The 10,000-nt window shown below is 48.9% G+C and overlaps 1 protein-coding gene across 3 annotated transcripts in view; it reads right to left on the reverse strand.

The window, feature by feature from the left end:
* Nucleotides 1-1,549: 1,549 nt before the first annotated feature.
* Nucleotides 1,550-10,000, reverse strand: part of ush (Zinc finger protein ush) — a 556,711-nt gene continuing 548,260 nt past the window's right edge. For all 3 annotated transcript variants that reach the window (XM_070132213.1, XM_070132212.1, XM_070132214.1), the window contains 5 exons: nt 8,887-9,127; nt 7,221-7,329; nt 6,788-7,028; nt 6,413-6,601; nt 1,550-6,231 (listed from right to left, as the gene is read on the reverse strand). In XM_070132213.1, coding sequence (XP_069988314.1) covers nt 3,569-6,231; nt 6,413-6,601; nt 6,788-7,028; nt 7,221-7,329; nt 8,887-9,127 — 3,443 coding nt within the window. In that variant the 3' untranslated portion in view covers nt 1,550-3,568. The remainder of the gene's footprint in view (nt 6,232-6,412; nt 6,602-6,787; nt 7,029-7,220; nt 7,330-8,886; nt 9,128-10,000) is intronic.

Raw genomic sequence — 10,000 nt, forward strand, 5'->3', positions numbered from 1 at the left:
GTTCGACTCTTTTTTTTCAAGTCGAGCAGAATGGGTAATATGTCAGTTTTCATGGCTAGAGCGTATCTGCAGATTCAAAATTCGCAAATCATTTGTAGGGTTCTTTGGAGTCGAACCTCATGGAAAGCAAAAGATAAGGATAATAAAGAATGATGAATAATGAGAAAAATCAAAGGTAGTACTCAGTACTCCATAAACCAGTAAAACTTATCCTTTGTCACTTTTAATAATGAAATGGGAATAGAACACTACAAGAGCTATTTCTAACGTAACAACTATTATTATCACTCCCTATCAGATTTCGTCACTCTTCTGGAATTATTACACCGAAAAAAGCAATAGAGATTTTCCGCCAAAACCATAAACAAACAGACCTCAATGCCAGACGGGATCGAGGAAAATCGCACTTTTAATATGGAAAAAGTCGAAGTGTCACACTTGGGCTTTCTTATATTTTCCGCTGGCAGCACGGTAACCGTGGTCATTTTGGAGCACACAGTCACACTAGCGATGAGAACCATGGAACCAGCCTGACGAAAATTGTAAACATAGCAGGTTGGCTCTAAGCCCCGCACAAGCTCTGGTGATGATGGTCGTTGTTCTGGCCATGAGGCGACGAATTAATACGAAACACCGAATGTATATTGCAAAATAACACTTCCTTCTCGCTGCTTTCATATTGTCAGCGGACGGGGAAAGTGGACACAAATGTAAAAAAACAGGCGAGCAGCTAATTACCAACTTTAATGTTTTTATTTAATGCAAGAGAGAATTTTACTGATTTTGAGTATTATTTACATGGTAAGACTGTCTTTTTGAATCGTTTTGTATTATAAATAGATTTTTCACATTACTATAACGATTGTCCATTATATTTTATAATTTTAACAAAACCAACGGTAAATTTGCCAGCGAAAACGATAATTATATGTAGTTACTGTTTTTTCTTATATGATTTATGACTTAATCTTGGGCATATTCAGGCCTCCAAAAGTTTTCCATGACGAATAATATACGGGAAATCTCGTGTTTTATTTACAGAATGTGTTCGAATGGTTAAAAGAATATTTCGAAAATTTATATATAATCATTTTACTTATTGTGTATGTATAATTGAATATGCAGACGTTATTATTAAGCAAAGGTTATTAACAGCCCTCTGCAAGGGTCCACTTCAGTAAGGTATGTTTCGAGATTAATTAAAGTATTTACCACTACTTTTTGGTTGATCGTTGGCCAAGTTCTTTCGCTTTCAAAGTTTTGCCTTCATGTAGCGCTAAGACCACAGACTGTTTCCGTACTAATTAGTAACCTTTAAACTAAAAATGAACCATTCATATCCTTGGTTTAATATCTTCTTTTGAAATATTTGTGATACTAATATAAAACCAAAGCTTTCTTTTTAATATTTGCTTTTGGCTGCATTCAGCGCTCTCTTCTGTTTTCCCTTGGCAGTTTTTATTGATAGAATCTAATTTTCAGTGGTGTTTTTGATTAATTTTATAAATATATTTTTTCTCTCAATTGTTAAGGATAAGAAAAATCTATAAAACGGACATCATCTTTACTCCAGAGGACTATGGTACACAGAGATGGGAGAATGTGGTACATGGGAGCATGGTACACTTGAAGGGCACAGTACACATGAGCAGGTACACTTCCATCCAGCCGACCCACCAGATGAGATGTATAAAACAAAGTACACTGTAGATTAAGATTAGAAATTTATTTTCATCTAAATCCTGATATAATTATTAACGTTATTAATTATTATCTTTACACTGCCCTTCGCTAATTGGGCAAGAGACATAACACTGTTGAACATATATTCACATGTGGAACTGGAATATACACAGGTAATTGTTGAAAATACATCGCATGAGAACTATCATACCATACAGCCTGAGAAATGTGTAACAGGATATGAGATCTGGCTTGATCCGGCAATGGAAGCGTACACACACATACACTAGTATATACACACGTACTGGAAGCACGCACGCACGCACGCACGCACGCACGCACGCACGCACGCACGCACGCACGCACGCACGCACGCACGCACACACACACACACACACACACACACACACACACACACACACACACACACACACACACACACACACACCAGTTTCACCAGGTGATGACAAATGGAAATAGAAAAAAAAGTATTTGGCACACAAGACCAATGCAGATCACCTGAATATCAGCTAATATGCATTACATCAAATAGTATTCTTAGCCATGTACCAAGATTACAAGACGTAGTTAGGGCAGATTTTTTTTGTAAGTTTTTCTTTAAACAGAGGCAAACTTCTAGACTTGTTACAGATGTTTTGAAGTAATGAGCTGAAGAGTATTTCATTAAAAGATTCATCATGATCCTATCTAATTAATATATCCATCTTCCTGCCATTAAATTAATCTAACATGTAATAGTATCCAATGAGAATACAAACACACATACATACATACAGGAAACCTACACAAGACAATGTGGGTAGTGTATACATGAAACTATCATACCTCGACAAGAGCAGTGAGACCACTCATAAGGTTTGGTCCAGCACGGTGATCTTTAGTTAGAATACAACGTTAACATGATGTACAACTAAGCAGTAGTCAAAAGGTAATGTAGGAGAGGGTATCAATACAGGAACATAGCAAGTAGATGGAATATCGCATTGTAGAGATGGCGAGAAAGAAAGAGGGGGAGAGAAATAAAGAGTAAGAGAAATGGGTGTTTGTAGCATGGCCTAAATTGAACTGATTTTTTAAAAAACGTCCACATGTTATGCAGTACTGTTAGAAATGCAAAACTGAGGTGTTAGTCTATAAATACACTTGATCCATTTTTTTGTTTTTGTTTAAAGACTAATGGTAGATTGGGACATGGGTCCAAGATTCCAAGAATGGTATTAGGAACACGACTAGACATTAACTTCACTTTTAACCTTGCTACTGTCTTCCGTTTCTTGTTAAAGTCGTACACACGTATACATAAATGTCCAACCTCTTCTTTTTGTAAATCCACTTTCTGCCACTTGTTGCAGTTTCAATATAAACTGTATATACGTTTACTTTACAATCCTTAACCACCATCCACTTAAAACTTTGGAAAAAGACATTCTAAATTCATACGGTTGTAGTCGAGAAATAACGGACTACAGTCTTCGAAACAGGCAGGGTTCCTCCTTGTATACATTTTTCTGCAGTTTTTCACATATTTATGCAGGAAGAAGACATTATTAGAGTCTAGTTGCTCATCAAACAGCCAGTGACTATAAAACATATATATATATATATATATAAATAGTTATTCCAAATCTCTATACTTTGTGGTATAATTGATGTTCAAAGACTACCAACTAGCACAGGTTAGTGGAGTGGCCCGGCGGTCATCAGTATTTACACGTGATATGGCGTTAAGTCACCGCCAGGCCAACACTATGTACAACTAAAGCTTGGCCAGTTTCACAATAAGTTAATTCATGAGGAAACAATATGGTGCATCCACTGCGCTCGCTGAGCGCTTCGGCTTGTGTCCCAGCACAAATTGCATTGGTCACTGAACTGCAGTTTCTGGGGGAGTGTTAGACTCGGGTTTTGAACAGTAAAATCGCTTGTGGGCTAAGAAAGATTCCAAATAAGAGAAGGTAATGTTGCATGCCTTGCAGTGCCGCGGGATGTCAGCCCCGTTCCCGTTGGTCTCCCCGCTGGCAGCCCCACCAGCCTCGGCGCTGGGCGTGTCCTCCGCGGGCGAGTGGGGCGTGGTGGGCCCCGAGCGAACCTTGTCCTCCCCCTCCTCTACCTCCAGCTTGACTTCCGGTTCCAGCTTGATTGCGGGCAGCGGAGGCGGGCTGGCGGGGTTGCCGTTCTCCACGGGCTCCTGGCGCTCGGCGTCTGCAGGCGGGGCGTCGCTTGCAGCGCGGACGCGGCTCTCCAGGATGGCCTGCAGGTCCTGCGTGAGCTTGGCGTCGAATCCCACTTTGTGCGCCAGGGCCAGGTGTCTCGCCAGGTTGCTCCGGTAAGGCGTGACGAAGGGGCAGAAGTGGCACGAGAGAGGCTGGTCCGAGTGGTCGGCGGCGGCGCCCTCCGTCAGAAGGGCCGACAGCGTTGGGTTCTCGAGAATTACACGGGGCAAGTCGGCGACGCCTCGGCTCTCGGCGCCTCTTCGACTGCCGTCGTCGTCCTCCAAGATGCAGGCGATGAAGTTCTCCTCTTGAAGGTCATTGGTTCGCTTCTCGAAGTGCATTCTGATGTGCGTGCGCATCCCGCGGAGGGTGTTGCCGCGGTAGCCGCAGATCGTGCAGCGGAAAGCCTTGATGCCGGCGTGCGTTTCCAGGTGCTTCTGGGCGGCAGCGGCTGTTGGCGAAATCACCGGGCAGCATGGGCACTTCCAGCCGTGGGAAGGGGCCGGCGAAGGCGTCACGCACTGATGCGCTGCCTGCAGGGTCTCTGGCATGGCGCATCTGCAGCGGGGACACCTCCACAGCCCTTTGGTCACGCCCTCTTCGCCGGCTGCGCCCTCCCGCTTGCTGCAGTAGTACGTCTGGTGGGCTGCCAGGTTGTCCGGCGAGTTGAACTTAATGCCGCAGGCCGTGCAGATGAACTGAAAGAGGGGCTTGTTGGACTTCGGAGCTTCCTTTGGCGCGGCGGCGGGCGTGGCGGCGGCAGGTGCGGGAGGTTCGGGGAGTGCGGAGGGGGACCTGCGGGAGGGCCCAGCCCCGCCCTCGCCTGCGGATGCCGGACTCCGACTGCCGTTGGAGCGGCGGTCGTCTTCGCTTTTAGATATGGTGCGCGCAGCGCAGTAATGCTTCTTGTGGACCTGCAGACTCTCCTCTTTGTAGAAAACGATATTACACTCATTGCATTTGGCCTCGCCCTGTTTAACAATAACCGGCGGATTCACTATGGGGGCTAAGCCGTTCATGAGCAAATCAGGATTGAGTAGTTTAAGAGCTAGTTCTGGAGGCACGCCCTGCAGGCCCTGCAGAGCCGGGAGCGACAGGCCGCTAAGGCTCTCCAGGCTCGCCAGGAGATTCGGGAAGCCCGGCGGGAGCTGCGGCAGCCCTGGCGCCTGCTGGGCCGGCGATCTGGCCGAGGTCGAGGGTCGAGGGGAGTCGACCAGGCCTCGGGGGGACCCCTGGGCCGGCGTGGTGCACGCTGGCCGCGGCGACCGGGACGCGGAGTGGGTCTCCCCCTCGCTGGAGGGCGACGGCCGCGACGGCGAGGCCAGCAGCTTGCCCTCGAACTCGCCCGCAGCGTGGGACGATCCCGGGCGGGACTTCGGCACGGGCGACTTCGCGGGCGTGGGCGTGTTGACCTCGCGGTTCTCTTTCTCCTCGTCGCCCAGGAGGTCGGTCTTGACGGTCAGCTTCGGCCTCTTGGTGGTCAGGTCGAGGGGGCTCTCCCCCTCGCCCCGCCGCTTGCCGCTCGTCTCCCCGGAGTGGGACTTGGGGCGCGCCTCGCTCTTGGGCGAGTGCTTCGGAGGAGACACCGAGTTGGACTGCGGGGACGTCTGCGGCGGGAGGCTGTGGGCCGCGGGCGACGTGCCCCTGTTGGCGGAGGCCGCGGAGGGGGAGAGCAGCGGGGGCGGCACCGGGCCAGGCAGGGGCCCGGGCGACAGCGGCTGCACCTGCCCGTTGGGGAGGACGACGGCTGCGCCCGCCTGCGGCAGCACATGCGGGGGCAGCAACTGCGCCCCTGCCACGAGGGAGTACGGCACAAGCAGGATGGGGTTGGTGGGCAGCGCCAGGATGGGCTGGCCGCTGCCCGCCGCGGCGCTGACGAGCCCAGACAGGGCCGTGGATCCCGCGGCGTTGGAGCCCGCCTCCTCGCGCGCTGGGCTCTTGTTGCCGCCCTTGAGCACGTGTCTCGTCTGGCAGTAGTGGGCTTTGTGAACGCGGAATGTCTTGACGGAAGAGAACTGGATGTCGCAGTCGGAGCAGTAGCGGTCTGTGGCTCGCGCGTCGGTCGGGCTGGGCTGCGTGGGACCTGCCGCCGCCGCCGCCGCCTGCGGGGTGCTGGCTGCTTTGGCCAAGTCCTCGGGACTCGTGTGGATGTTCATGTGGCCGTTGAGGCTGAGCTTGTGCGTGGTGGTGTAAGGGCAGTGCGGGCAGCGCAGGACGCGGCTAGCGTCGTCGTCCTCGTTGAGGGCCCCGCTCTCGCCGCGGGGGCTCACCGACGTCGGGGACGTTCGAGACTCCTTGTTGCCTCCTTCGCCATCTGGACGAAGGGAAAGGAGGAAAATAAACCCAGTGCTACTCTTTGTAAAACAGCATGGAATATCACAACGTTAAAATATGTGAAACGTCCATTCTTAAGTAATCTGACAAAACAAATCCCAAAAGAAATACTCCCTCCAATGACTGAAAACAGTCCATGACTCCCACGCCCTGTTACTCACCGGTCTGCGTGGGCCTGTGCGTGCAGTAGAACATCCGATGCGCCTCCAGGTTGGTGGCGCTGCTGAACCTGATGCCGCACACGCAGAAGACGCCGCCGCCTCCTCCTGCGCCGCCGCCGGCGCTGCCGTTGCTGGTGCTGCTCGTGTTGGTCGTGAGGCTCGTCATGCCCGAGGCCAGGCTGACTACGGCTGCGGAGGGAAGGGCGGAGATAGGAACAGATTTCGCGATGATTCCTTTTAAAGTCAATCGACAGAATAGTTTCCTATTGGTTGCACATATATCCAAGTGGTAAGTAATTCAGACAAATTCTCTTTTTTCAATATTATTAACTAAAAATAAACTGACTGAACAGGAGAGCGACGGCCGCGCCTTACCGGGAGCCAGGCGATGCAGCGCCGGCAGCATGGAGAGCAGAGGAAGACCTTGGATCATGGAGGTGAGCTGCTGGCGCGCCGCCTCCACTTCGCTGGAGTAGGTGGGGGAGGGAGGGCCCCGGGGGGTGGTGGGGGTGTGGGGGGTGGGGGAGGGGGTGCTAACCTCCTCCTTCATGACGGCGTCGCCACTTCCGGCTGCGGGCTGCGGGCTCGAGGAGGAGGAACTGCGCTCGCACTTCACCTGCGGAGCGGACATCGGAAGTTAGACAAGGCGGCTCTGGGCCCCTGTTCTTGAAGAACATCCCGGCGTGCATTGGAAGCACACATTCATCAGAGTTGCACTCATGTTCACTGCAATTATAAGCCCGCGATCTAACGGCAAAGCCTTTACCTCCGCTATCCCTAACAGACACCAAGCTCCTGCAGCACCTACCCCTTGGCTCTTGGCCGGGTTGCTGCTCGCGGCGCCGAGGGAGGAGGGGGCGGGCGACGCCGGCGGGGAGGCAGGCCGCTCCCTCTTCTCCGACACAGTGACGCTCAACCTGAGGAGGAGGGAAGGCCGGTTGGAAACGAAGGACTACAGGAAATATAATGTTAAGTAAATTTTGTTGTGATAAATAATGGCTGTAAAAATTATATCAATGAGTATAAGGAACAGCAATTACGATAATGATAATAATAATGAGAGAAATAAACTATGTAACTATGATGTCAGTCATTCATAACGATGGTGATTATAATGACAACAACGCTAATGATATCAGTTTATATCTTTTTTCTTTTTCTTCTCAATACAATTTTTTGTATTATAATAATGATGATCATTATTATAATTATCATTACTAATACAATTTACCATTACTGCTAATATTACTATTATCATCATAAATATCATTGCTATTACTATCATTATAAATAATATCATCATTATCATTATCATTAATCTAATTGTTATTATCATTATCATTATTACTATCATCATTATTATTATCAATATTACTATTATTATTATTACTATTTATTATTATTACCAATATCATCATTGTCATTACCACTTTTTCATAGTGGTGATGTTGGTTGTAAATACGATGGTGATTATGATGACGATGTGGATAGTGGTTGATACTGATACCGATAATAATAATAATAATAATAATAATAATAATAATAATAATAATAATAATAATAATAATAATAATAATAATAATAATAATAAACAATAACAATATTAATACTACCATAATAATATAATAATAAAAATACTAATAGTAAAGTAAATTTAATAATGACAATAACAAAATTCCTAATATCAATAAAACACCGACAATTCCTCCAGATGGAGCAACGCAACCGCAAGCACCCCCCCCCCCCACCGCAAAGGTTCCAGCAACGTGAACAGCAAAAGGTTCAACTAAAAACGAAGCCGATAGCGTCACCTGCTTCTTCATCATCTCCTAGTATAACCGATATACTGCTAGTGAGGGAGTCGCTCATATATCTCCTGCTACTACAGTCTCCCCCCCCCCCGCTATTACTGCTACTGCTGTCACTCCTGCAGCTATTATGGCTCCTACTTCTCCTGGAACTATGCCCTTCTCGGGACGCCCAAGCTCGTGTTTTGCAGCAGATGACAGAAGCCCGTCCCGGCTAATCATCAATGGCGATGCAGGTCGTTACGGGGACTACAGCTGTTCAACCAAGAAGGCTACGAGAAAGGGCCGTGATAACAGCTGATTAAGACGGCGACGGATGAAGCGCTGGTGGATTTGACATTCCCGACGCACGTGAAGGGCATTCTGATATCACATGCCAGGACAAGGTCTTTGGGCTGATGTAGACCTCGTGCCAGGATGGGCTACACTCCGCCATTCGCCGTATGTGACGGCTAATAAGTAACTGAATAAATATTAACTAAAGAATTGCATAAAAGCAAGTCAACTAATGAAATAAATAGAATACGAATCCCACCTGGCGTTCTTGAGACCGTATGCTCAGGAATGGGATGAAAAAAGTAGGAAGCCACAATGCTAACGAGAAAAGCGGAAGCCCCGCCGAAGGCCGCGGCCGACCCGGAAGAAGCCCCGCTGGCCAAGACCCACCTGTCGGTCAAGTTTCGCACGGTGGCGTCGACCGTCTCCTTCGGGTCGCTGCCGAGTGGACTCGCCGCACCTGACGAAGCCCCGTCGTCTCCGGGCACTTCTGCCCCGGCCGCGCTCTCTGATTGGTTAGAAAGAGGGGATGACGTCACGCCCTCGCCTCTCGAAGGGGATTGGTCGGAACGTGGTGACGTCACTAGGTCACTTGCGGATTTTTCACCGTCGCTGTCCCAGTCATCATCTCCTGTGGGGGAAAAAGGCGGAGTTAGCTAGTCCTTCGGCTTTAGAGGGAAAAAATATGATGCTAATTCTAAAATATCAAAAATAGGGATGGAAGGTCGGATGCCCCAGGATTCTAAACCGGCTCGGGGATAACGGCAGTAAAACTAATGTTGCCATTTACACCGCTGATAAGCAATGCGATCCGTCTCGGGCGTGCACTTGCAACGGCGCCGCTGGTGCAACTGAAGCCCTGAACTGCAGTTCCTCTGAATGATTCGATCACAGCTTCAGGGCATTTATTTTTCCAGACACCTTCCTCCCTTGCGAATGTGGAAGAAAGATGAAGAAAAAAAGAAATAATACGTATAATGTTACGACATACGTTGTTGGCCAGTCATATGATCCAGAAATAACTTGTTTACAGATGGCTAATCTTTACGAAAAATCTACCCCCTTAAAGCAAAGCAAACCAAAAAACAACAACAACAAAAAACAGATGAGAGCGCTTTAGATAATGAGTCACAACAGTCCCCGAGTACACTATTACGGCTCAAGGGAGCGTTATCAGCTGTTCCCTTATCTCGACTTATCGCCTGCCCCGGTGCACATGTCCTCACTGGTCGAGGTGTACTCAAGGTGCATTGAAGGAGATAAAGGGCGAGGGGCGGGGGGGGGCGGGGGGCACGGGGCGCTGCGTTAAAGACTCCAAAACCATCTTCGTTTCGCCTGGACTCCCCGTGTTCCATGAACCAACACCAACACCCGCGGCGTAAACACCAGGGATATTTTCTAAACGTTTCCGCGGCGCAACACAACGTGTCTTGACTCGCAAGGCCCGCTCACTCCCGGTGTAGGACACCATCCTTCTCCCAGGGAGACGCCAGGCCCTCACCTG

Source organism: Penaeus vannamei, chromosome 17 (assembly GCF_042767895.1).
Source record: "Penaeus vannamei isolate JL-2024 chromosome 17, ASM4276789v1, whole genome shotgun sequence".
NCBI lineage: Eukaryota > Metazoa > Arthropoda > Malacostraca > Decapoda > Penaeidae > Penaeus > Penaeus vannamei.